General features: G+C 46.8%; 3 protein-coding genes across 3 annotated transcripts in view; 1 reads left to right on the top strand and 2 right to left on the bottom strand.

The window, feature by feature from the left end:
• Nucleotides 1–27,082, bottom strand: part of LOC131269407 (uncharacterized) — a 209,463-nt gene that overhangs the window by 52,510 nt on the left and 129,871 nt on the right. The gene's annotated exons all lie outside the window — the stretch shown is intronic.
• LOC131269413 (5-demethoxyubiquinone hydroxylase, mitochondrial) lies at nt 19,217–21,039 on the top strand. Its single transcript, XM_058271762.1, has 3 exons — nt 19,217–19,416; nt 19,495–19,647; nt 19,981–21,039. The coding sequence occupies exons 1-3, from the start codon at nt 19,410–19,412 to the stop codon at nt 20,409–20,411; spliced, it is 591 nt and encodes a 196-aa protein (XP_058127745.1). The 5' UTR covers nt 19,217–19,409; the 3' UTR covers nt 20,412–21,039.
• LOC131269412 (protein shifted-like) lies at nt 21,127–26,918 on the bottom strand. Its single transcript, XM_058271760.1, has 7 exons — nt 26,886–26,918; nt 24,889–25,344; nt 24,580–24,765; nt 21,973–22,173; nt 21,813–21,908; nt 21,524–21,727; nt 21,127–21,454 (listed from the first exon to the last, which is right to left on the bottom strand). Exons 2-7 carry the CDS (start codon nt 25,313–25,315, stop codon nt 21,342–21,344), a joined length of 1,227 nt encoding a protein of 408 aa, XP_058127743.1. The 5' UTR covers nt 25,316–25,344; nt 26,886–26,918; the 3' UTR covers nt 21,127–21,341.

Genomic DNA, 27,082 nt, shown 5'->3' with positions numbered 1-27,082 from the left:
CGCTGATGGGCGGCGACCCTCGCGAAGCGTTTAGGGCGAAAGATATGACGGCTATATTTAGCCAAGTCGCCGTCCCCGCGTGGGCCCTAGCGCCTGTCCACTGCGGGGATTTCCCTCGGCTCGGGCCGGCCGGCGCGTCTTATTTTCGGACAGCAAAAGAACCACTCCGAGCGGGTGCGCGCACCGCCCGGCGATGACGGCGTTGGATGCCACCGGAGGTCCGTGCCGGTGTCTGCATACCCGTGCCGGCCTGCCGGAGTTCGACCCTCCAGCGCGACATCCCGTGCCTTTGATCCAACGCAGCCACCAAACGCGAATGCCCTCCGTCCGGCCTGTCGTGGACCGTACGGAAAACAAACCGGCCTCCTGCCTGCAGCCGCGCGCACTCGATCGTTCTGGTGTTTCGCAGTGGGAGAGCCGGTTTTTCCAAACTCAATCGCATCCGTCCAGTTTTGCTAGCGAGCAAGAACCGCTTTGATGGATTTCATTTGCCGCCCATCGTGGTTTTTCCGGCGCAAGTGCAATTGCTCGCTTTGCATAACCGGAAACGCTACTATCCGGGGGCGCGCGCACTGGAAAATCCGAGCCAACTCGTTGATGAGCAGTAAATCACGGGTTAGTACATTTGCACGAACTTGCGCCATCAAGTGCTAATCCAAGTGGTGGAATTACTACTCGGAACAGGAAACCTATTACGATAAAAATGATGTGGAAAAGCGATTAGAATTTTATCATCCTCGCTAAGCGTTTAGTATTTGACATTCATCACATCCGCATGAAGAGTGTTTGGATAAGTTAATTCTAAAGTTGCATAGAAACATAGTGATCAATACACAAGTTGAAACGAACTATTACAAATGTAAAAACGGAGAATAATTAACAAACGAATTTACCTTTTACCGCCTTTTAAAAAGGGCCAAGTGATTAAATAGAAACCGAAAGATAAACGATGATTTAATGTTTTCAAAGTGATACTAAACCCTTTTGAATAGAGTATCAACTTTCTAAATAGTTAAGTTACATAAACAGAGATATGATCTAAAATATTTGAAATAAAAAAAAGGAAAATGTCACTGCAGAGAATAAGAGTTGTAAATTAATAATTAAAGTTATTAAATAAGTACAAACAGGCAATCAATTTGATAGTAAAAGGCGAAAGTAGCTCTCGAGCAATTATCAGGGTTACATTTTTCTTTTGCATGTGGAAAATTTAGAATCATCAGCTTCACAAAAATAAAAAAAAGCCTAAAAAGGACTAAAAGAACCACTTTCGAAAGGTTTACAGTCTTTCAAATAAAAAAACGCAATGCAGTTTCTACAAAACCATTTTAGTTTAACAAGTTATTCAATAGTGATTGTACAGGTTACAAAATCTCTATTTTACAACTGAAACACAAGGAAAACAGCCTGTTTTAGGTGAATTTATAACGAATTACAAATTGGATTAGTTAATTACAAATCGATTACTGAATGATCTTGATGAAATTGTACATTTGTTTGTAGAAATGATACCTGATTTTATTACTTTTATTACGATGTTAAAAGACTGTTTATTAATCATATAAATTGATGTAATTCGTCGTTTGTTTCTTAAATTCAAATACCGGGTAAGTCAACTCGCTTTAACTTTCAAGACTATCTTATTTGTAAGATTTTAGTAATTTTCTTTTATATTTTTCGTGAGGGTAACAATAATAAAAGGGCTTAAAACAGACAAACCATTTGACACGCTCAGTCTTATCGGTAGCCCGTTCCGAGGCTAGAATTCGGTAGTTCGTCTCGAATTCAACACCTCGTCCCTCGTCCCGTTCCCTCATTTGTCTAGCGTGAAATTTAGAATAAAATAAAAATCAATTCCGTCAATTTAAATCCACCTTTTCGCTGACTTCACTCTTAACTCCGTTGGCCGTTGGCAGCCGATCGAGTGTTGTATTTGGAGAATATTGCCCTGTGCTGGCAATTTGCGTGTGCGTAGGCACATTCTTCTGCGACCTGGGCCGACGAATGGCAGCGTTTTACCCTTGAATCCGAGCCTTTCGTCCACCGCAAGCCTCACTCTCAAATTTCACTGACCGCACCAAGCGTTCTGCGCTTCCTAACGACTAGTTGTGTGTGTGTGTGTGTGTTTGCGTGTGCAATTGCAAGTGCAACTGCCCGGGCGAAAGTTGCATGCAGCCACACAACCCGGGGCTGGGAACCAGCCTCATTCTCTGACGGTTTGTTTCGTTTTTTGCCAAGCGAGACGAAAGGTAATAAAATAATGTACGTGCATTGGAAAAAAAGTAGATGGTAAAAATAAACAGTACAAAAAACAAAACACTGCGAGCGTGCGGGGGGAGTTCCTTGGGAGGGGGTGGGGAGGAGAAACAGAGCTGCTTCAGCATAATAATGCAATTGCATGCAGTTGCAGGGCGGGCACGCGAACCGAAACCCAGCGTTCCAAGGGCATTGGGTTGACACGAACTTGAAAGTGCATCGACAGAACTTGTGTGGTGTGTGTGTGTGAGTGTGTTAGTGTTCGGTTGCATGCTGCAGAAAAAAAAAACGGTTGAATATCTTGGTTTGCAAAATTTTCTGCTCGTCTGATAAATTCCACACCGTCTGTTTTCTGACTTTCCGATTTGGGCCAAAGCTTTTCCAAACGTCAAACCGGGCCAACGTCCCCCAATTTGTCTGTTGTGGGGACTGGCGCAACTGCACACTCAAGGGTTCGATGCCTGGCACCTGGCCCCGGGCCGGAGGAGAAGATTCGTTTCGCGCAGCTTCCACGATGGCCAAATTGTTGCGCCCCAAGCGAACCGTCCACGTTAAGGTGGCCCAGATGCAGGTGGCTTCATAACGCCCGGCACCAGCTGTACTTCCCTCCCCCCCCCCCCCCACCCCTCTAGCCTCTTTCCCCACCGATCGGCGGATCAGTCAAACGGAATGAAAAGGAAATTATGTTTCGGGTTGAAGACGAACTTCCGTTTGTTTGAGTGTTTGCGCGTATATCTGTTGTTTTTATTCCGTATATGGCTGAAGCGACGGTTTTCGAGACTTTCCAAGCAGAAAATTCCCCCCTTTGGGAGCCTTATCGCGCGGGACGAAAGGGTGCTCGGTGGAAATTTGAATGAAACATCTTTCATTGGGGTTTTAATCCAAAATGTACATCACTGACAAACAAAAACATCAATATAAATAAATAAGTTATATATAGAACATATAACTTATTTATTTATTGTTAAAAATGTCCACCGATTGCGTGAAATATAAGAAAACTAAAATTAAAAAGAAAAGTAATGAAAATTACATCAATACTGATAACAATAACAGAAAAACTGAAGCCAATAACCATCAATAATGATAGTTAAGTTAATCTAGAATTCACAAAGAAAAAAACGTAGTGCAATCTTAAAATCACTTCTCACAAAAGAAAAAAGGACAAGTTGTTCAAACAAGTGGGTATGGCATTGGGGAACCTTGTTAATGTTACACTTTTACAGTTGCACAATACATATGACTGGAGTTTAAAAATATTCGAGATCAGTATACGACGCGTTGGTTGGTTCTTCGTAATGTATGAAGCCAATCGAATAAATACCGTTAATCAAGTTCAAAAACGATATAATCAAATATGAGAGAAGCCAAGCAACAAGTTAAAGACAGCGGCATACGACGCGAACAACACGTGATAATGCTGGAAAAAAGGGCGAACCGGTCTGCGTTCTCACTCGATACTTTCTCCGAACTAGGTTAACCGGCTCCCGGCAAACACCTGTGTGAGCGTGTGTGTGTGTTCGTATACATGTGCACTCTCTGGAAGGGTGGTGTGGGGTTGGGTGAGGGGTGAGCTAGCGGGTTAATGGGGTGCAAGCATCAACCGATCATAACGAGTGCAGTTGCACCGTGCTGGTTGCTGGAAGCGACAAGCTCGAGATGATGGTGGCGGGGCACAATGATCGACGCACAACAGGTGAGCGGGATAAAAGTCTAATAGGATGTGTGTTAAAGGCATGGAAATTGTATTGCGCCTTTAATTAGAGCATTTGTTGTGAGTCGACTTAAGAGTACAATTGAAAAACTCTCCATTTTTTGGAGAATACAAAATGCTTTTTCCTTAAATCGTGCTTTACTGCTAAATTTTTGTAAACAAATGTAAATGTGCTAAAGGTTCGATCACTGTCCGACTTCAAGTTGCATGAAAAGCTGCTACTGATAATGTTACATCTCACAAATTTCTGCATTATTTTTGTATTCATTCCTGTTCTAGGTTTTGTAACTTTGAAGCATTGACTAAAATTTGTGTTTAGACTTAGTCATGTAAATCTCTTTTTAACCTCGTTTGAACCAAGTGTTGAAAGATATGTGTTTAAATGTAGTTGATTAATCTTGTAGTGCTTTTTGAGTGCTTTATTCGTTTGAAGTTTTTTTTAAGGAAATTGAAGCTTTATTATGTTAAACATATTTACATGTGTAGAGATTTTGCTTGACAGGATGGCAGCTACTACAAATTTACATACATCTCTTGAAAAGATGTTTAAAGATTGTATAATAGGCTGGTTGTTGCTTTAAAGCTTGAAAAATTTTACATACTAATTTATTGCTACTTATATTATTCTTAAACTAGTTTATTTACATATGAAACTACGTTACGAATCAATTCATGTATTGATAAATTGTTCACCAGATGCTCTCGATTGTTTTGTTGTTGAGCAACCATGGTTCGGTTTGCGCGAACAGGAAACTTTCCGCTCGTGGCGTTCGTCCTGCGGTTTGCCTAAAGTGTGATGTCCAGGCTGGGCAGGTGTGTGTTTTGTTTTTCGTTGCACAGCGTTGTGTTCCGCTTACCTGTTTCCCCTGTTTGACGGCCCTTTCCATTCCCTGCACGAGTCCGTTCTGAACTCTTTTTAAGCGTTTTTGTTTTTAATTTCATTTCTTTTTCAATCCTGCAAGAGGCAAGCGCATGCCCTTAAGCACGCGAGGCCCAAACACTCCGTGCCGCCCGTTTCCTTGTCCTCACTGTCGAAAGCGAGATGGATATGATACCCTCCAGCAGGATGTCAGACGATCCCGGCGACACGGGGCGTCGAGCAGTGCAGCTTGAGAAGCTCTGACTCTCACCTTTCGAGTCGGGTTGTGCTTCACGAGGAAGCTTGTAAGATGAGAGAAGAGGCGGAAAAGCGGCTCGTCAATTTAGCAGTCGATGCAAAAGTAAACAAACCATCTGAAATGTCAGAAACCGAAGCCTTCGAAAATGGGAAGCCATCGGTTGGGAAGTAGGAAGAGCAAAACGAGTCTAGCTTTCGAAACCGAGCTTCGGCCGTTTGTGTTAGCTCAATCTCCTCCACTGACGTCAATCGCCTTCGACAGTACTGTACCGTTTGCTTGCACATAGACGGTACAGCGTCAATACACACGTTTTTTTTTTCTTCCTCCACTCCCCGGCGGAAGAAAGCAACAAGCCGCCAAGGAACCACATCTAATTCAAATAAAAAACGAACGATGCACCGTTAGGCAGGCGCCAGCCTGCCACCGTCCGGCACAGATAACATCCAACGAAACCTGATGGCCGAGGCCAAACAACTCCGTGATGTGTGATAAAGCTACAGCACCGACGTTCCCAAACGAAATGCGATTCAAATTTGCTCTCGTTTTGCTTGCGCAAAACTTGGCGCTTACGCAACGCCAGTTGGCGCCATTGTTTGGCTTGACTTCCGGCAAGGGGAAGGGCAGGCAGGTGGCGACTCTTTGACAAACTTAGACGTTTTGGAAAAAAAGGGAACACATCAAACCGCAGTCGGAATATGTAGCGTAACTGTATCGAAATGGAATATATAAAACCTTGATTAGAAATTTATATGTTTCAGAAATAAGTTATAAAAAACATGTAAATAACATATAGATAGCTCGAATATAACTGCAGCATAGCTAAAACTGAACTTGTTTATCAATTCATATGTTTTGAAAATATGTTCCAACAAATATGTAAATGTGAAGCATATCCGAAGCCAATTGGAATATGTCCAAGATTGTTTATAAATAAATAAGTTTTGATAATAAGATATAGAAAACGTTATAAAGATGACCCAAATATGAAGGTTAACCGAAAATAAGAGGAATATGTTTAACTATGTTTAGAAATTAACAAGTCTTTAAAGTCTGATTTTCATAAACAACTACAAAACAGCATAGAAAACAAGAAGTTCGAGTAGTGATTAGTGAAGACTTATTAGAGTTTACTGAAAGGTTTGATAAGCGTGTGAGAATTTTGGAAATCTTGGCTCACAAACCATGAATTGAAGCCTTCAGAGATGTCTCCTAAATTTTCACAACTTTGGAAGCAAACTTGTAGACCACATCAACAGTTGAAACGCGATGAATGAGTTAGGGGTTTCCCCTCTCATCTCTCTGTCTCTTTCTCTTTCTTCCTCAAGGACTGGAAATCCCCCCTCCCCCCATCTCTTCCCTCGGAGGAAATCGCAATCCTCCAAAATTCGCACTCGTTAGACCCCGCGCTTGTTATCTGCGAAAAAATAATAAAAAATGGGGTGACCACCCCGACCCATACCCCCCGTATCTGGACCCAGAGCTGGCGGAAGTGGTTAGCTGGTGGCTTCCCTACCAGTGCTTACTACAAAACTGTACTAATATACTCACGTCGAGTCGTCGCTGAAGCCGTCGGTTTGGGTCAGAATGTTGCCACCCGTCTTATCAGTGCTTAGAGCTGATTACGTAAGTAGGGAGCTGGTGTATGGGGAGGAACGGGCGGTTCAGAAGTTGCGTTGCACTGATCTCCCCTCTCCCTCTGCGTTGAGCTGATCACGAGTCTATTCCAGCATGATGGACGGTGAGTTTTTTTCAATGAAATTCGCCAAACGCGCGCGCCTACTCCGTTGTAAGGTACGCTTGGTCTGTGCGGCTTATCTCCGGGTCTGGTGCCTAGCCTGGGAGATGGCGCTATAGCAACAACCATTGATGGCACACGCACGAATACACACGCTCACACGGCGAGTCCTTCGGTTCCTTGGATTAGCTTTGAAGATTAGAGCTGACCGAGGGCGCATTTCCACCCCGTAAGCTCTTGCTGATGAGCGGAACGAAGGGAGCGAGAGAGATTTTGGGGCAGATGGTTGTGAAGAGGTGTGAACGAGATCGTAGGACAATTCGTTTGTCCAATTTTCGAGCATGTGTAGGCATTTGCTAACCTTTTGGAGGGTTAATGCTGTCTCTGTCAGTGGAGCCCTAGCCTTTAAATACTTAAATTGATAGGATCTCCTAAATCGGAGGTTCCCAAGTCAAGGTTGCGCGGTTCTTGTCAAGCTATTTCTAGATTTGAGGAGGTTGTAAAGACAAGTGAACACGATCGTTGGACAATTCGTTTGGTGCCTAAGCCCGCGAAAAAACTCCTGCCTATCAATTCTTAGATTGATAGGCTCTCCAAAATCGGAGGTTCCCAAGTCAAGGTTACGCGGCTACTCCTACGTTCGCGACAGCTTGAAACGATCTCCTTACACGTCACTCCTTGCGTACTCTCATCATCTGAACGTGGGTCCACGCAGCATTCCACCCGGAGCATATCTTATCGGTCCGTGCCGGAGGGATAGGTTGGAATTAGTCAGCCGTTTGGCGCACTCGCGCCCTCACCCAACGCGCCGCCGCTATCAGTTTTATCAGCATCGATTGGCATTTTTATTGTGTGTCGATTATTCCACACCTCATATTCTTAGGTCCGCCTATTACATAATGTGCCTGATGTAAGCCATGGCGGCAATGGCAAGGGAAGTGGCTGTTATAAAACGTCTTAAACAAATATAGCACAGCGAGGTGAGCCCTGCTTGGGATTGAGACAAGTGAGAAATAAGCCGATAAATATACAGTTTATCTGTTTCTTTTCTGGTAGCAGGCTTCGCCTATATCTGTAAGTACTATAGGGTGGATTTATGGTTTGAAGATCTAGGTACACGCTCGAGGTGACGGGGTAGCAAATGGAGGGCAAATGGGATGATTAAACAACCAATAAAAAAAACCCAGCTATCGGTGACGGAAGGGCACCCGACTAGAGAAAACAAATTTACGCGACTTTGTGGCAGCCTATGCATGGTGTTGGCTTGTAGGACCGGAGGTGCTGCAGCTCCTCGCAGTAGGAGGGAAGGAAAATATATGAAAGTGAAGTGGAAAAGGAACCCGCCAACCTGGCCGAGCAGGGAACGCCGGTAGCGCCCGGGCCACATAATCAACCGTGAACCGTGTCGCAAGTGGTACGATGTTTGCTCGGGAGCCAGAGGATCACTCTTCCAAGGGGGGGGAAGAAACCAGAGAGATTGATCGGTGCGGCCGCCGAGGAGATTGATGAGACGCGCTGACGGTGGGATTTTGTTTTTCCTCCAGGTTTTCGGGTCGCTCCATCGTAAATCATCTGTCGCACATTCATTCATGCATTTCCCAGACCGACGACGAAGGAGGGAAGCGGGAGAAACCTACCGCCGAAGAACCGCACTCGAAGGATCGACAGCGATGGGCGGCGTAGGAAATTGAATGAAGTAATACGCCATCAAACGCTCAACCCAAATCCTCATTAGCGCAGCGGAGTGGAACTAAAAAGGATGTTAAAGTGGTATCAACCGGTGCGTTAGAGGCTTTTCTATTAGTGTGTGTTCGTGTGTGGTGGCATCTCTAACCATAGTTGCGGAGAGCACCATTTAATTAATGATTTTCACAGCTTCAAGGAGACCTCCTACACGTGCGGCAGATATGGGATCGACGGAACAAAATTCTGACTACTTTTAGGAGCTCCAGAGTTGGTTGAAAGTCGTCTACTGATATCATGAGATTTGACAAACTCCTGGGGTTCTAAGTAATAATGTACGAAGGTCTAACAATCTCGTTCCAGTTACTGCGAAATTCCCTATATTGAAGCGGACAATGCGGCCTAGGAATGCCCCTAGAAGGGTTTTAATCGACGACAACGTATAGGGTGAGGTACTATCTCACCTTCTAGCTATCTAAGCTGACGAGGGTGATAGGAGTATCTGAGTGATACACTGATATGATGAGTCACAGACAATCTAGTACTTTGGTTATGTCGTCTTATGCATTTTTTTATGGATCGTCAAAGGAAAGTTTGGGATGAAATGTTCTGAACGATAGAATTGGTCTCCTACTGTACTCCACCTTGTTGGTAAACAGGTACCCGGTGGGATATTGACGCAGGCAATCAATATTGTGGACTTTTTAGAGAACCAGATATACCGAACAGGCTTTGCTTCGAAGGTCCAGCCGTCCACGTCATCCCAAATACCTTGAGTGGAGTACTTAATCCCACACCTAGTGGACGTAAATTAGAAACATGTAATTAATAGCACTTCTTGATACCGGTGCAAAAGAGAGAGAGAGAGAGAGAGAGAGAGGGTAGGAAAATCCAAAAATTCTTGACGCTTGAAATTCAGACACAAACACAATCGAAAGCGATAGCTTATCGACTCCCAGTGGACCCGCTTCCTGGGCGTGTCAGGGCTCGTTGATCCCTCTGACTATGCCCCTCTAAGCAACAGTAGTTTTTGCTTCAAACTCCGATACGATACGATGGTCAAATGTAGCTAATCACTCGCGCTTGAGGTGTACGCAACCCCAACTGAACCCTTTGAGCGAGCTGGGCAGGTGGGCTTTGGGCATGAGGTAATAGCGGACTTCGGGAAGGGTATATACACCTATAGTTCGTGCGCTGGGAAAGAGTACCGATAAGACGTATCGACGAATATGTGAGGGATGGAAAATGGACGATCGATTAGGTTTTGATTTATAATGGAGAACTAATCGGCTTGCGCAGCGGAAAATCGGACCGCTATCCGGTGGTCTCCGAACCGAACCCCGAGTGAGCCGTATACAAGAATAGAACGTATCTTGCGCAGCTCCGGTATTTGGGATGTGAAAGAAAACGAGGGAAGGAGCTGATCAGGCGAAGGAGAAAGGTGAAAGAAATCTAATTGAAAAGCGAGTACCACTTAATTTACATCGAATGCCGGTTGTACTCGCAAGGGACCTCATAGACCTATTCCGGAAGTTCCTGCAGTACCTCCTGAGGTGCATTTTTAATTAGATTTGCACGGCGAAAGTGCTTCCATGAATAGGGTGAGCTGCTAGGATCCTCTAGCAACGAAAAAGAGAAAGACAGAGAGAGATAGAAGCATCGCCGGTGCTGCTTTGTGCCCGGAGAAGAATTCACCCATTAACGAAGGACGACGGACGGACGTTTGACAGGACGCTCGACAGGACGTTCCCTTCGCTTTCAGCTGCTGGTAGAAGTTACGCACCTTTTCTCGCCCCAGTTGGCCTTTGTTAGCGTCAATCAAAGACCTCTGCAGGCTGGCATCTTGATTTTCTGCTTTGTTTAGCCTTCACAGCCAAGGGTATCCTGTCTTGGATTTCTTGCGACGCCATCCTAGACGCTCCAGCGCTTATGGACGTAACCACCAGGTGTGTTCTATCATTTGGTGACCAAAAGCTAATTAGGCTAAAACGGAAAAAACTGGAAACAAGGGGCCCGGGCCGAAAATAGAACAACTGCCGTTTTGGTGCCTCCGCTCCCGTGGGGCCACTGCCCTCCCTCCTTTCCCGCTAGAGCTCCGGAGTTCGGGAGTTTCTGCGAATCCCGTAGCGTGACGTAACGTGAGGGCGCTGTAGCCTTTCCCAGGACTCTGGACCGAGGCACGTTGTGCTTAAGTAATTGCTTCCGCAGGAAGGAATTGAAATTGGCTCCAGCTCCTCGGTCTGTTCTGGGTGAACACCTTGGCTAGCTATCGTTTTGAAATTTGCTGGTTTGTGGCATTGTTGCTTGAAGTTAAGAACGTCCGCGTTGAGCGTTGCTAAATGGCGATCGTTATCTTCGAAAAGGGAGAACAGGACAGGGAGAATATGACACCTGACCCTATTGACAACGCTCTTCCGCGGGAACACGCCAAGGATAATCCCAGCCAAACCCCGAGCGCCGATCGTATTACACGGCGATGGGAAAGTGAAAAATGTGTCACAAGTTAGCCACCAGGAGATAAGACGCGTACACAGAACGTAAAAGAAAAACATGGACAGAAATGACAAGTGGCAAACCGAACGGGCGGAGGCAAACTTAAACAAAACAGAGAAGAAAAACAAAAAACACGTCGTACCGGACCGGGGGAAATGTAAAACTAACTGAAAATAAGTGGGAAAAGCGTTAGTGACGCCGAAAGACGAAAAACGGAAAACGGGCGGAATGAGGACAGCACAGAACGACGCACAGTGTACCGTTGGTTCAGCCGGGGAGTGTTGGTTTTTTTTCCACTTCACGGGTTTCACATATGTTTTCCCGTCCTTTTTTCTCCCTGGCTTTCGGCATTTTCGGGTAACGCAACGCAACCGACGTGGCAAATGGAAGAAAAAACGATGCACAAAAACAAATGAAACCACTTGCATCCCTTATCGTGGGAGCGTTTCGTCTGCCGGGTTCGACGCCCAAAACGGATCAGAGCCTGTCAAGCCGGGTGAAAATGCGCGAGAGAACAACAAAAAACCACCAAAGCGACCGGGAAAATCCGCTGCGAAGTGAAATATGCATCGCCATCGAATCGGAGGGGAATGCGAAAGGGTGATGGAAGTACGTGCAGGCAAACAGAAGATAGCAAAAACACAGAACCGTTCAAATATGAGTGCTTACGTGACATTTGCGTCGACCACCGGCTTGGGCGAAAATTCGAAAGTAAAAAAAGCTACAGGTAATAAGGGAAGGGAACGAGAACGAAAGTGAGGGGACGCAAAGGAGGGAGGGAAAGGGTTCTGCATTTAAAACTCACTCATAACTTCTAATGCAGATCTTTGCGAAGCAAGTTCGAGCCGAAAAACGGTATAAAATAAAAGTTGTACAAGCGATAAAATGCTGCGTAGGGGAAGGTGGGGTAGTATGGTCGCGGTATGTTTTAGCTGCAAAAATTGATAAGTGATCACTCGTTTGCAAAACAACCCGTGTTTTTCTGTTCTGAATCGATTTTCAATAACAACAATCAATGGAAACTTTTCACTATTAAGCTTCACAGATTCTGCGTCATAAAACAGCATAAAAATGTACAAGTTTTGCATCGAAAACGAAATAATACCGTCTGAAGCATAAACATTTAAAAACATGCAGTGAGATAACATTGAATACATTCCTTTGAGCGAAAACATAGAAAGCGAGTAAAAAAGCAAAAATGTCTAGAACAAGATGTGCGAAACTGAAAGCAAAAGAGCTGTTCGCACCGATGCCAGCGTTTTCTTCGCGTAATGGAGCATATTTCCCGACCCTGCCCAGACAGATGAAGAACGTTTGCTTACTCTTTCCGCTTCCCTTGCTCTTTTCTCCCATTTTCCTTTGGCCGTACCTTTGGCAGCCTGTTTTGCCCCCTTTGTAGATTTGGTTTTTTGTTTTGCATTTCTTATGCCTGATCCCTACCACACCCCGGGCCGTTTCCTCAGCTCGGATGCACTGCGGAAGTTTCCTCTGTTCGCAAAACCGATTCATCCTCCGCCGCGGCGCGTCCTCCGTACCCGGTTCTCGGTACGGTTATCTGTTTTCGCTTTTCCTCAGCCAACACCCGAGCGAGCTTGACTTTGCCTTTCAAAAGGATCTAGGATGCGGCATCACACAACGCCCTAACCGATCCACCGATGTTGCTTCAACTCAACAGCGCATAAGGAAAAACCAGGAGAAAAACATGTACAAAGGGAGCACACATAATGCACGTTCCCTCCCATTTTTGACGTGCGTTTTGAAACTTTGGATTTGCGGGCATTTTTGCACACTTCCTCCTGCGCCAAGGTAGTGAAGGTTTCGTCCTGTCAGTCCCGTTTTTGGGCCGCACCGAAACTTAGCTCGCATTGTTTTGTGTTGTTTTTTTTCTGGTTGTTTTCGATCCGCTTCCGTTTTGCGTTTTTCAGACGCTTGTTTTTCCCGTCCTTCCCATACAGTCCTCGATACCCATTTACGCACGTACACACACACACACACGAAGAAATTCTTGTAGAGGAGCGAGGTGGGAAGAAAAAAAAACACCAGGAAACCTAATATATCTCGTCTTGTACCGTAATTCTTCGAAATTGTACTCTGAAGTGGTCGGTTTCGGGCAGCACAGTAGGCCACAGCTTCCAGACGGTGGAAGGGCTGGCCGAAGTGTTAGCAACGAAATAGAGGAGGCACTTCAGGCTCGTGTGTACGCGGCTGGCGAAGGACATCCCACTTGAAGGAGCAACACAAAACACAACGAGATAACGAGCATTTTTCCACACACATGAGACGTACTCGTTTGGTTGAAGTATAGAAGACTCCTCTAGGGGAATGTGGGGCATGATGCACCGGTACTTAAGAGTATCGAAGTCTTAATCCTAAAACATACTCATACAGAGGTGTAAATGTTAGGCTGAACAACACTACCCGTCCAAACAGAATCAACTCAAAGGTTGTATACATTCTGCATTCATATTTGCTTGAAAGAGAAAGGCCCTCTACTGCTTTCCGAGCCTATTTGTACTCTTTTCCTATTTCTAAGAGCTCCCTTTTGAATGACAGATACCAAACAAATATCAAATACCGATAAAAAGCTCTTATTGAATCATTATAGATTGTCCTTTTCGTACTATTAGGGCCCCCGAACCACTTGGTTTAAGTATCAATTTGAGTGTTTGAATTAGAGATGGGTTCTCGGAACCGCACCTACCGCCCGGAACCGCTTCCGAGCATCTTTAAACCGGCTCCGATTCCGGCTTAGTAAAAACCAAGATTCCGTCCGGAACCTTTCGGAACCGTCCGGAGCCGCTAGTCGGCAGCTGGAGCGCGGACGGCTCCGGACGGCTCCGGACGGCTCCGGCCGGCTCCGGACGGCTCCGGACGGCTCCGACGGCTCCGGACGGCTCCGGCTCCGGACGGCTCCGGCTCCGGTCGGTTCCGGCTGTCTACTAGCGGCTCCGGACGGTTCCGAGCTCGGAGTATTGCACCTACCTTACGGAGCCGCTTCCGATATTGGTGGAGTCATTCGGAAGCGGTTCCGATTTTTTGTCGAATTTACCCATCACTAGTTTGAATTGGTACGGTATGTTGGTATGTTTTTGTTCGCTTAAGGAGAGCGTATTGCCCCACGGTACCTTACTTGCGGGACTCGCTTGCTTGACCGTAGCTTAGACACCATTCTTCGGTAGCCACCAGCCATTGATCGGTGCATGGAAAAGCCAACTCGGTAAAACTATTCGCCGAGTTTTGCATCTCCGTTCCCTCATCCATCGCCAGACAGCGAGCCAGGACGCCAGACATACAACTGCAGTGTTGTGCTGCTTAAAAACCGCACCGGTTCGACCCCTCGATTTGCATCTTCGTCGTGCGAGATGAGTTTCAGGTGAAAACCCGTGGGGCGTGAGCCTTCCAAGACCCTTGGAAGACGTAGACGCGTTTCAAGGACAGGAGCGAGCGTCAACAGCGTGCGAGATCTAGCGGAAGCAGGACGTGGAACCACACGCCGGTGCTGAGGAAACTGAAAACCCCGCGAGGTTTTATGGCTGTTAAAGCGTTGCTGATTGAGGCTTCGAGGGAGGATGAGGCTATACACTCAGCTACATGTAGAACAAGATGACTTTCCCAGAGCTCGGTGAGACTCCGAGGTTCAGGTTCTACGGGTTTAAAACGCGCGCGTCGATAGGCTTTTCATTAGGAGCTTTAGGTCTCACATACATACAATATCTCGCCATCAGCGCCAAGAAACACGTAACCTGGTGTCGTAAAAGGGCCGAATGGTCATAAAATCGGGAGTTTAACGACGCTGGACCAGCGGGAGGTGGCGGGAGCGCCACATATATAGAACCTTAAGGCTACCAGAGGACGCGTCAATCAACGTGCCATAAAGCGAGTCGAACCCGTTAATTCAATGAAGACATTCTCCCTCCCAATCAGATGTATCAATTAAATCGGAGTGAAACGATCGGCTTATTAGGGGACGATTTGGGTGCCTGCGCAGGCCTGAGAGAGCCTGTGCCGCTTTCACCGGTTGGAGGATTACAGAGAAGATGTCAAACATCGCGCCCAGACAGCGTCGGACATAATTGCTCGCCTAGAACTAAATAAGGCTCATTAAAAACGTGGTTGACCGTTACCACGTTCGCCCGAGGTGATCGATCAGTTGTCAGGCGAGGGATTTTTTTCTCGCTTCCCCCGAGAGTTTCGGCTTCGAGGTGGCGCTGGGTTCTTCCGAGCCTAGGCTAGATATGGCTAGCGTTTAAAACTAGCGAGGGTCGCATTGCCACCCGCTGAGGCGCTCCGTCGGATGAGTTTGCCGGCTTGGCGGGAGGTCACATTAAAAAGACACACACACACAAAACCCGAACCAGTTGAGTTGCCGCAACCGTAAGATCGCCGGGTTCTAAGTGTGGATTGCGCGGCACGAATATGACACGTATATTCTCACGAGACGCACATAGTGTTTATCTCGAAACGGACACGGGAGACAATAAATTTCCGTTAATAGAGAATTATTCCTGCTTGAGTAGTATAATTGTACTACACTGCGTTGATATTTAACCTCCAAGGGTTAAGTTTGTAAAATTTTTACATAAACAAATATTCTACACAATTCATCAATCTGCTAAGATCAACAAGTAATAAATTGGAACGGGGTCAGTATTACAATAATAGGTTATTTTCCTATATCCTATAAAAATTAATGCTAAGAACAATAACGAAATAATCAAAGGATGGACCGGTATATACTCAGAGTTGGAGAGTAACAAAAAAAAAAGAAGTTAGACAAAATTTATAAAATCAGCCGGAAATCTGAATGATTGTAGGATATAAAAGCAATAGCTAACACTGATTCTGTTGAAAAACACATAAAAAAGCAAAAATACAATCCAAGTCAATCTAAATCTTTAAAAAATCGTTCATTTTAGCATTGCACTGCATCTTTGGTAAACTAGATTGAATGAAAAAGATGAACAACAGTACAGACGGAATATTTTTTTTTTAAACTGAAAAGCTGTAACATTACAATAAAATTTATTTCATTCAATTAGGTTGGTTTACTTTTATCTTATCACCGATGAAAATTTGTCTATTTTTGTTAACGCAAACGTTAGAGCCTGCCCGAGGCTATTTTATGGAAAAATAAAAACGGAAAGGGTTTTATTTTTTCGAAAATTCAAGCCCCAGGAAGCCCTTGAACTGGAACACACGGTGGCGCGTGTGAACAACGCATTTGTCGGATTGAATGTGTGTTCGGGCCGCAGCTGTCGTACCTCCTCCCGCCGCTCACCGACCGGTCCGGTTGCCTGGGACCACCCCACTCGGAGGGAAAATGGTGACGTTTTTCTCGAGCCCGACCGGGCCCCTTCGGCTTGGGGCGCGTGGTGGGGGTTACGTCACCGAATAGATCCACTGGGGGATTCTTTCGCGTGAGGTAGCTCTGCCCACGACGCTCTCCTGGCGAACACGCGCGGTCCGGAGGGTCTCGTTTTCATTCGATTTTTGTTGTTTTTTTGTTCGGGTTTTGGTTTTGCATTATCACATGTGTTTCCCGATGGGGTGTTGCTTGCCTACTGGCGTGTGTGTGTGTGTTCAACGGAGCGCAGCAAATAACTCCTGCTCCAAAAAAAAACAAAAGCAATCCAAAAGGAAAAACGAATCACCAAACGGCCAATTAATTGGAAGATAGTTAATGAGCTAAGCAATGTTATTAACATCTTCATTTGTGTACATTTGTCTGCTGCTTCAATCACAACCTTCGAAACACGCCGGCAAGCGGCACAAGTGACTTGATTATTCCAAACGAGTTCGCCTCTTGCCTTGGAGGGGGATCATTACGATGACTAATGGGCAAACGATCCCCCGCACTCGGTAAACGCCATTCTTGGCCGGCTGGGCGGGTGGTGGGATTTTCCTATGAAACCGCTATTGCTTGTGGCGCCCCCCCTCGACACCAGCTGCGCCGCCTCGGATATGGCGCACTGTTTCCGCACCCGGCGAAGAATTGATTACCCGCCCGCCACCGGGACCGGAAGCGGCGGGCCCGTGGGGTTTGTACTGCTGTTGGTTGGTTCGATTTAATTAAGAAAATGTTTAACCCATCGGCTAAGGGCCCCCCCTTCAAAAACATGCAATTAATTAATGCCTGAATGGTTAATGCCGCAGAACTAATTTATCGTCTATTAGGATCTATTAATTCGGCGATTTTTGACAACTTCTTCGGCAGTTTTTGAAGCGAAAAAAAAACAAACAAAACAAACTCTCCTATAGATACCCGGACACCCGGGGGGTAGGGGGAGGGTTAAATGGTTGCAAAACGTACGTAAGCTAACCCTAACCCGGGGTAGAAAAACGGGCTCTGACGTCTTATCATGTGTTTGAGCAGGAGATCGACACGATCAACAACAGGAAAAAAAAGGGAAAGGCCTCCTTTCGAATAGGGCGTTCTAAGCACTAACTCTCAGGTAACGAACCAGGTACCAAGACCCGATCGACCCTTGTAATCCTCACCGCAACAAGCCGTCCACGGACGGTTCCTTGCGTCGGGATCTCGATCCTTCGCCGATCGGAGTTACCCCCATCGCTCCGTGGCTCAAATGCTTTGCAACACAACAAACACTAGAAATTGACCTTAATCAACATGAAATCGGGCACTCGGGGACAAAGCTGCAGCTGTCTGTGGACGCGATATCGATAAAGGTTGAGCAGCTGGCTGGATCGGGTGATGCATCGCGCGCGGTGCAGTGATTCACTCCGGGAGCGGAAGATCGAACCGATAACTTCGGCCTTCGGAGGTTGCGCAACAGTAAATGATTACACCTTACTCTTGCTCTGCGCTCTGTTTGCACAGCTATTTCCGGCCTTGGCGCATGGTGCAGCTGAAACATTTTTCCTGGAGAAATACCAATTGAATGTCACTTGATTGTGCGGCCGATGCTGTCACTTCCGCCACCGATTGATAGGCTAATCTTCTAGGGAGCTACTGCTGCTGCTGATGCCGTGCCGTATGGGAATGCAATAGCGGAAATGACGTCCAAATCGAAAACCAGCCCCTTCGAAACGGCTGGGAATGGGGTTGCCCGACAATAGGGCTCATTGTACCCGGGCTGCATTGACGCGCCCTGGGAAAGCTCTAGCCCTTCCTATTCCTATATAGGAAGGAAATTGACATGTTACAACACCCGTGCGCCTGAAGGTGTCTATTCGTATGACACGCGATTAGCAGTGATCGAGGGTGATTATGTTTACTACGCCAAAGATTATTGTTTCCATTTTCCCTGGGAAAGTCAAAGCCGACGAGGCTGATTGCTATCCGAAGGCTTATTCTTATTCCCGAAAGCTTCTTATTCCGATGACAATTCTTCTGCGAACCAAGTTTGAGAGTCTTTCGTGTCGGTTGGTATCCGAGATAAGAACATATGCATTGTTAGAACGAAATGCATTGGAGTGATAATTTGAATTTATTCGTCAGTTAGTAGCTGCACCTATTGTTTGCACATGGAATGCATTTATGCAAACAACATTATGGTTGTAAATGGTAGGACTATTCATTTTCTAAAACATTCTTATTTCTTGTGAGGAAAGGAATCGATTCCAAAAAGGTGTAAATGACAGTAGGTTAAGTCAGAGGTATTTTCCTCAATTATGTAGAATTTTATGAAGGACGAAAATGAGGGAGCTCCTGAAGTATTAAATGAAAGCTAAAATAGCAAACTCATGGAGAGAAAATTAAGAAATAACAAAGAAAAAACTACGAAAACATTCCCAATGATTAAAAAGAAAAGTCGCATCGGAATAATTTAATAAAAATATCTCGTAGTAAAAATATAAACTCCTTAATGCTTATTATATATTTGTAACTAGATAACATTGTTTGGCAGACCGCAGTTGATGCTTCTAGAACGTTTTAGAATCTAGAAAGATTTTCGTCATGCTTTTTTTGTAGTTAAATTACACAACCGCTCCATTGAAGTGCTTTTAAGTTTTTAAAAGGTCGACTTTTCCCGAATTTAGAGAATTATCGGTATCGGTATCGATCGTCACACCAGATGGCGCTGCAAAGCGGTACAGCCTGCTATAGCTGTACCGGTTGCTGTCACGGCTAACTTCATTTCGATGTAAACCGCAGATACGAACATGAGTAAACTTGATGGAAGAAGAAAAAAAAGCAAGCAAAAGCAGTCAAAATGACAACACGCCGTGGTTGACACAGCAAACGAAAGGTTAGTTTTGTTTTGTTATGAAATTCACATTCGCTAAAGCCGGTGATCTGTGATATTAACGCATTTGTGAAATAGCCCATCGTTCCATTTGAAGGATTCAATAAGTACAACGCAGTTCGCTTAGGAACCGGTGGATAGCAACTCCAGCAACGCATCGTATTATTGTATTGACTTGCAAACCTTGCAGTAAGCGAATCATAATGTCTGGTAATAAGTGGATGCGTTTTTCTTACATAATTATAAACAAGGTTGCTAACATACATCCACCAACTCCATTTCTTACAGTCGGCAAAATGCTACATCTTGCAAGAGGCATTCACACCAGCCCGGGTTCCTGCACGCAGCGCTGCTCCAAACTGATTGATACCGTACTACGGGTTGACCATGCCGGTGAACTGGGAGCGAATCAAATCTACCGCGGACAAATGGCCGTCCTGGGTACGTTTTGCTATCAATTGCACTGGTGACCGCAAATGGGCTTAGACTTGCGACGGGCACTACAACGATGTTCATGTTTCGCAAACTATTGCCAACGGAGGCCACTATCGGGTAGTGGTGTTGATTAGGTTAGCGAGAAGCTTCCCTCCGGTCGGCTTATCGGGAGCTTTAATCTCGAATGCAACGGATTCGCGAGGGCAGTAAAGGGGTCATAAGGATTGCATCAACAAGTTGTAGTGTTCGAAGTAGTGCGCAGTGTCGAAATGTAGTGTTGCACACACTCGCCTTTCGCAACACAATTTCATCGTGCTATTTTATCTATCCCCTTTGCAGGCCACACGAAGGCGGGCAAAACAATCCAGCACATGTGGGAACAGGAGAAGGTGCACAAGAAAGAATTCGATCGGCTGATCAACAAGTATCGGGCGCGACCGACCGCGTTGCTGCCGTTCTGGAACGTGGCCGGCTTTGCGCTCGGTGCCGGAACCGCCTTGCTCGGCGAGAAGGCGGCGATGGCGTGCACCGTCGCGGTGGAATCGGTTATCGTCGAGCACTACAACGACCAGCTGCGCAAGCTGATGGACGATCCCACCTTCACCGACAAGGAGCTGCTCGATACGATCCAGCGCTTCCGTGACGAGGAGCAGGAGCATCACGACACCGGGATCGAGCACGGCGCGGAGCAGGCACCCTTCTACCGTGCCCTCACCGACGTCATCAAGTTCGGCTGCCGGACGGCGATCAAGATAGCGGAAAAAGTTTAAGTCAGCTTCATAATAGATTTTTAAATAGTAAACTAGACGAAGTTGCAACTCGTCCTCGAAGGGTGTACCGTATTTACGCGTGTTAAACCCCGTAACAACCTTTTTTATTGCGATTGTTACTGTCTTTAAGAAGTGAATACGCCGTAAGCTGGTTGATTCTGTAAATGCATTCTAGTTATGTTATACGTATCACCACTTTCATTGTAATAATTTAATCATTTAATAGTCGTGTCCCAGATTTTCTATTTTATCTTTCACTTTCTCCAAACCGTTCGTTACTTGTAAGGGCTGAACCAAGTGAAGCTACATATTTTCAAACAGTCGCCTGAGTGAAAATTAAGATTGAACCAATATCGACCAAAAACAGTACTTGATGAAGGTAACACTGATGTGTTACTTTTTCGGCACAATCATCTTTGTTTTCAAAAGGGTGGAGTTAAAAATATGGTAGTTGAATAGGTTTGGTGGATAATTTACGGTAGGAGAAAAACTAGTTCAACTGTCGGCTAGTGACGTTTTGGATTGCATATTGTTATCTTTAATAAACCACCCTCCCCGCCCGCGCATAATAGGAAGTATAAGATTAGATGTAGTCACAAGCGTGCGGGGCCATATTGAAAGGGTTCTAAACTGGATACAATGACGCGGAAACAGTTGTTATTTGTTTTTAAATCGTTTGCTTATGAGATTGCGAGAACGTACCGTTTGTTCTCTCGTATCGTTTTTATTGTTACACTTGTTTATATCACTTTTAGTTGCTACTATGCGTAATAATTGTTCTTCGATATCTTTCCACCCATTTGCCATTCCAGCCAACTGACTACTGGGTGTGCGCTTGCCAGCTGGAAATAGGAACGGGGTGGCTGGGGACGTGAATGTGCTGGCTCTACTCATAGCTGATGAGCGTCATGGTTGCGGTGGCTGCTGCTACTACTTCTTTGGATGTTTCGGTGCCGCACTGGCGATGGTGCTGCTGTCAGTGACGGCGGCCGTTGTCCCACCTGGGGTGCTGGGGGCCTTCGTGTTGCGACGCCTCTTTTCCCCTGCGGATGGGAAGGATACACTTTTAAGAAGATTGCCTGCACCTTTGAGAGCGTCCACCTGCAACGTACTTTGATTGCACAGCCGCCCGTACCAGCCGGCGTCGCACTCGCAGGTGTGGTTCGGCTTGCAGATGCCGTGCTTGCAGGGTCTCTTGCAGGTCGACCGCTGGCGGCGCCCGATCTGGCAGTGGTCCCCGCTCAGGCCCGGCTTGCAGCGGCACTTGTTCACCCCGCGGCACTTGCCGTCGTGCAGGCACGGTATGACACACTTGGCTGGGGTTTTTTTTGTTTTGTTTAGAAAGGACACACATCCGTTAGGTTTAGGAGAGTTCGGGTTAGAGTCGATGGCGTTACTTACAGAACTCACAGCGCAGCCCGTAGTAGCCCTTGGCGCACTCGCACTTGTCCTTCTGGATGCACTTGCCCCCGTTCAGGCACTTCTCGGCGCAGATTCCTGCAAGCGGGTTTTTTTGGCCGTGAGTGGGTGCACGAAAAGGAGATTGAGAACAGGTTCTTACCGCCCTCGCAGTGGCGCCCCTGGTAGCCGAGCGGGCAGGAGCAGGTGCCGGGGGCGGTGCAGTTGCCCCCGTTCATGCACTGCGGGTAGCAGAGGGCCGTCTGGCAGTACTGGCCCATGTACCCCTCCGGGCACTGGCAGATCTTGTCCTCGTTGCAAACCCCCTTGTTGGCGCACTTTTTGTCGCACTCCGGATCCGGTCCTTTTCGTTGTTGAATTGGGCGGTTGTGTTTTGGGTTTTTTGTTTTTTCGTTGATTTTTTTAAAAAGGTTTTCGATTCGATCATCACAGCACGCGGCGTTGGTGTGTGTGTTTTTGTGTGTGCGCGCGCGTGCATCGGTTTCGATTTTCGATTTCGGTTTGATTTTGCATTTTCAACAGGATAGATAAACATGTTTTGTTTCGATTTTTGGTTTGGTTTTTCATTTTTGGTTCGTTTGCAGGATGTTGACGACGGGAATTGGTGGTGATGGTGGTGGTGGTGTTGGGTTGGTTGGTTGGTACACACAGAAAAATGGGACAATATTGAGACCACGTTTTTCACGGGGAAGTGGGGGGGAGCGTGGAATGGGCGGGGGTTTCACAAAGAGAAACAGATAAACACAGATTGGTTTTAGGACGAGCAGCAACGGCAACGGTGATGGTCTTACAACTTCCGGCCCCCAAAACAACTGGTCTCGACGGTCGGTTTTCGTACGCTTTCGCGCGCAAGCATTTTAGCAATAATAGAGGTCCGTTCAAAAAAAAAAACCCGAGTACAGTACACCCAAGTTTGCAAGCATTACATTGCCTGAGATGCGCATACAAACGAAAAAAAAAGAGGGAGGGAAGCGAGAAGCTTTCTACCGTGTTCGAACTTTCCGGTTCCGGTTCGGCTTGGCGATTTTGCTTTTCTTATTTTTGTTTTTGGTTCCAGCAAGCAGCTAGCAGGTTCCGAAAAAAGCTTGACTTACTTGGCGAGGGGAAAACAAAATGGAAATTGTCCCCCCGAAAAGCTGGCCGATGGGAAGGAAAGTTCGAGACGAAAACAATACAGCGCTGTGTGCAGCAGTCCGAAGCCGCGCCAGCAACAACACAATGTTCGCGCCTGGCAGCATTTCCGGCGATAATGGGTTCGCGCGCACACTGGTCCTACACGCGTTTTGTTCGGTGGCCAAAAGTGGACGTAAAGGGAATTTTGAGTAATCGCTATCATCGCGAAAAGCAAAGAAATACATTTTCTAAACATAATTTTGCGAAGGTAGTCCGGGGTGTGTGGGTGTGTGTGTGTGTGTTTGTGTATTTGTGTATCTGCGGTTCCGAAATGCTGCCGTGTCGAATGTTGTATACTCGGTTCGCGGGGGGGAATACTTTTGGGGTGGGGGAGGAGGGAGGGGGACGAGGATTCGTTCGTCCCCATTTTCTCTTCGAAGTGCACAACAAAGCGGAATGTGTTTATGTTTAAGCTGAAAGCAAAATATTAAAGAAAAGCGCACTGTAAAGGATATTTCCGGTGCATTTCCAAATGCAGCAGGAAGAGGAAGTGGGCAACACACGTATCAAGCAGTAAAGGCAGGCAAGCTCTAAAAAGGATCAAGCAAACCAAATGGCAATTACCTACAAGCGGCGGTCTGTGCGTAGCCGTCAAGGCGTACCTAATTGCGCTAATGCTACACATGAAGCGGAAGCCATCAAAAACTGAGCAAAATAATGACGGAAAGCAGGAGATCGGGCGGGCTTCGGAAGAGGGGGCATGCTGGGTTTGAAGATATCCGAGTCCTCCGAGTGGTGAGAATTATTCTGCCAGGCGTTGGACATGAGAGCAGGGAATCCCCGCGCGTACCGGCCAAGGTACACTTCTCCCCCTGCAGCAAAATGACTGGAGAAGACGAAGGCGTTTCGATACCTGCGTGTTTCATCGAGATGGACCTGGGTCCGAGCTCGACCCAACTAACTGCGCACAGCTGCCGGAGATAGGACCTGATTCAATTGGGCGCACACACACGGGCGTCGGAATCCCTTTAGTTTCGCGCGGAATGGAATGTGCAGCTGCCGAAAATCAAAGCAAAACCTGCGTCCTGTCCTGTGTCCTTTACCCACCCTATGTCCCCACTGTGTCTTCCCCTACAGCGTCAATCGACGAGATTGGCTTAACATCATCGTTTAACCGTGGTAACGCTCGTTGATCGATTGAATACGTTACGTTACGGTATGAACCGACGGTGTTAGGCTAATATAACCAATTATTGCTGCTAGGGTTAGCAAAGCAACTGCCAAAATGATGGGATACCAACTGTTGTTCCCGGGAACTGACCATTTTTCAGTCTAAAAAACGAAAATATTGGCAGTCTGCACGACGCGGGGCATGTATGTTCAGTCCCATGTAAACCAACCAGAAACCAAGGCGCTTGCGGGGTACATAAGCCGCATGGAGTCGTAGTGAAGGACCTCGGACGGATGGTGCGGATGTTGAGGGTACAGCTACGGGAACGATTGAGGATCGAAGGGGAGTACTGTGTGTGAGTCGGGAGCCAACGTGGGAACGGAGGGTTAGAGTACGGGTACAGTACAACAGAGATAACAGAAAAACAGAAAAATAGGCAAATACAACAAAAAAGGCATACGCTACCTTGCGAAGAAGATGTTAGAGTAGAAGTTCTTTCATACACACCTCTATGTGCACATTCCTTACGCAGTTTGATGCGGAGAGGCGTCCCGGGGACCGGTTTGCCTTTCCGCGTTTGGATCAGGAGTCCAATGCTAAACATTGCGATGCCCGATACATTACCGGAGCATGGCAGAATCACACTGAACTCTGTTCGGAGAGAGAGATGGGAATGGAAAGGGTAGAGAACCCGGTCAGTAGTCATCCTCTGCGTGGAGCTCTAAAAGATTGTCCCCCCCCCCCCCAGGCATCGTCCGTATTCCCGCGGCTCACCCTTGGCATTCTTCGGCACGCGGCCGGACGTTTTGATCGAGATCGTCGGCGGCTTCAGAATGTTCTCGTCCACCGACATCAGCCGGTCGAAGTTGTAGTAGTACTTCTTCGAGCCCGCCTTCCACGTGAAGTTGACGCAGCTCACCTCGGAGGGGATCACCGGCAGGTACTGGCTGAAGTTGGGATCACGGATGTGCGGCGATACACGCCCATTGTCGATGGCGTAGATCTTCATCGCGACGCCGCTGAAGATCTTCACCTGCTGCTCGTTGATCCAGAGCGACAGGTCGTCGTCGTACAGGTCCTGGTACATGTAGTAGTACTCCTGGCGCGACTGCACCACCGGCGGTACCAAGGATATGGCCAGCGCGGCTGTCAGCAGCACCAGCGCGTTCCGCTGCCCAAAGCTGAGCTCCTTCATGGCCATCGTTGCTGCTGTTCTGTGGTACTCTCACCCTATGGAAGAGACGCGACGGGCCTGTTTTCAGTTAGAATCCTTTCGAAGCCGTCTATCCACTCCACCAATTTTCGCCTGAACCTACACGGAGCGCGGTGAACGCACTCACGTCAGTAATCTGTGATCTAAAATCTGTAATCTTAAATCTGTGATCTAAAATCTGTAAAAATAGCTTCTTCCAGATCACGCCCGTTGATGTTGTTGTATTTTTTGTTCAGTTCATGCCTAGTACTTGAGTTTCTTTATATGACGTAAAGAAGAAAAAATGGGAAGGTACACGAATCAGTTAGCAACGCGCTTTTGCAAGAGTTCGGGTGTCAGATTCTAAAACGGTTGACATCGTTGAAGTCATCTAGATACAAAAGGGCGGCCGCGTTCGACGCGATCCTTTTATGGTTGGCCCTTTTCCCTGGATTTTCCCGGGTTGCCAGTGTTAGGTTGGATTTTCCCGGACGCACCTCGTTATTGTAACTTATTGACTTCTGACGATCTGACACTTACCCGCGCTGAAGGCGGATCATTTAGGTAGGTAGAATTCAATTTGTACGTCTGTAAAAAGGTGGTCAAGGGCTGGAGACAATCTTCCTTGGTTAACAACAACGAAGCGTCAACAGGCGCGCGTCCTGAAAGTGATCTAGAAGAAGCGATTCAGATAGATTTTAGATCACGCGTTTTACGCGCACCAAGAATCTCTGAGGCTACGCGCCTTGGGGCATTAAGATTTAAACGAAACCAAGATCTCAGAGCAGTGTGGTTAGATCTGAACCGGTTTTAGTGACTCCAAAGCGAAGTTTTCAAAGAATTGTGCAATTTAAAACTACTTCAAAATAAGTGAACCCCAACCTAGTGCACAATCAATGAGGCAGTGCAATCGGTTGGATTCTCAACGTGATGATGTGCGTGTGACGCTTCCTAGCTTCCTCCCACAGCAGCTCGTCGGTCGGGATCAAGTGTTCAGTGGCTTTTCAATTAAATCTTGCGCTTTACGGCTTGTCGCCACGGTCCGATTCGCATTTCGCTCGAACCCGCCGCCATCGCACCAGAGGCAAACGCAGATGCTGCCGTGGTGTCACGGTCGTCCACTTTAAGCGATGGAAGGTTCCACACCAGGTTCCCACCGTCAGATGGCAACTGGCAAGCGGCGAGCTCCGGTCGTCCGCACCCGGAGAGATATTCGAATGCGGTGATTTATGCGCGAGAAACCCCGGTTGCAGGCGGGGCAGGCGGGTATGGCGATTCCGATTAGCGAAATATCGAAAATCACACCCCCGAATGCAGCCTCCAACCAGTTCCGGTGCAAGGGATACGCAACCAGGGGGTTGGGCGAGAGGGAATAAGACAAGGCGAAAAATAATAATAACCCACCACCAAACCGAACAATGTTGGGTGACGGTGGGGGAGGTGGGGAGGGTTGGATCGGAGGGGGAAAAAGGAGTTAAGAAGGTACAATAAATAAAAGGCAAAAATGGCAAGCAAACGATCGGGGCCAGGGTATCGCCAGAATCGCAGACGCTCACGACTCAAAGCCAGAACTACTTACTTTCTGCAGGCGGGGGCCTCCTTTTAGAATTTTATTGCTTTCCTCCGCGCGCAGGCGAATTTTGGAGGGTTGTAAAATCCAGCGCAAAAAGAAATAAAACAACCAAAAAACAAAAAAAAAACAAAACTACGCGCAAACACACACTAGCGCACGGAAAAATTCCCGACCACGGAATAGTTGCGAACAGGAGTTTTGGA

This window comes from Anopheles coustani, chromosome X (genome assembly GCF_943734705.1).
Source record: "Anopheles coustani chromosome X, idAnoCousDA_361_x.2, whole genome shotgun sequence".
NCBI lineage: Eukaryota > Metazoa > Arthropoda > Insecta > Diptera > Culicidae > Anopheles > Anopheles coustani.
The sequence above is the reverse complement of the archived record's forward strand: the minus strand, read 5'-3'. Positions and strand labels throughout refer to the sequence as shown.

Excerpts from the sequence above, each read along its gene's own strand:
- LOC131269413 (XM_058271762.1), top strand. Across the intron at positions 19,648-19,980 it reads CGGACAAATGGCCGTCCTGG|GCCACACGAAGGCGGGCAAA; the intron begins GTACGTTTTGCT and ends TCCCCTTTGCAG.
- LOC131269412 (XM_058271760.1), bottom strand. The coding sequence starts at position 25,315 with ATGGCCATGAAGGAGCTCAGCTTTGGGCAGCGGAACGCGCTGGTGCTG. Across the intron at positions 24,766-24,888 it reads CGTGCCGAAGAATGCCAAGG|AGTTCAGTGTGATTCTGCCA; the intron begins GTGAGCCGCGGG and ends CTCTCCGAACAG. Across the intron at positions 21,909-21,972 it reads GGGGCGCCACTGCGAGGGCG|GAATCTGCGCCGAGAAGTGC; the intron begins GTAAGAACCTGT and ends ACCCGCTTGCAG.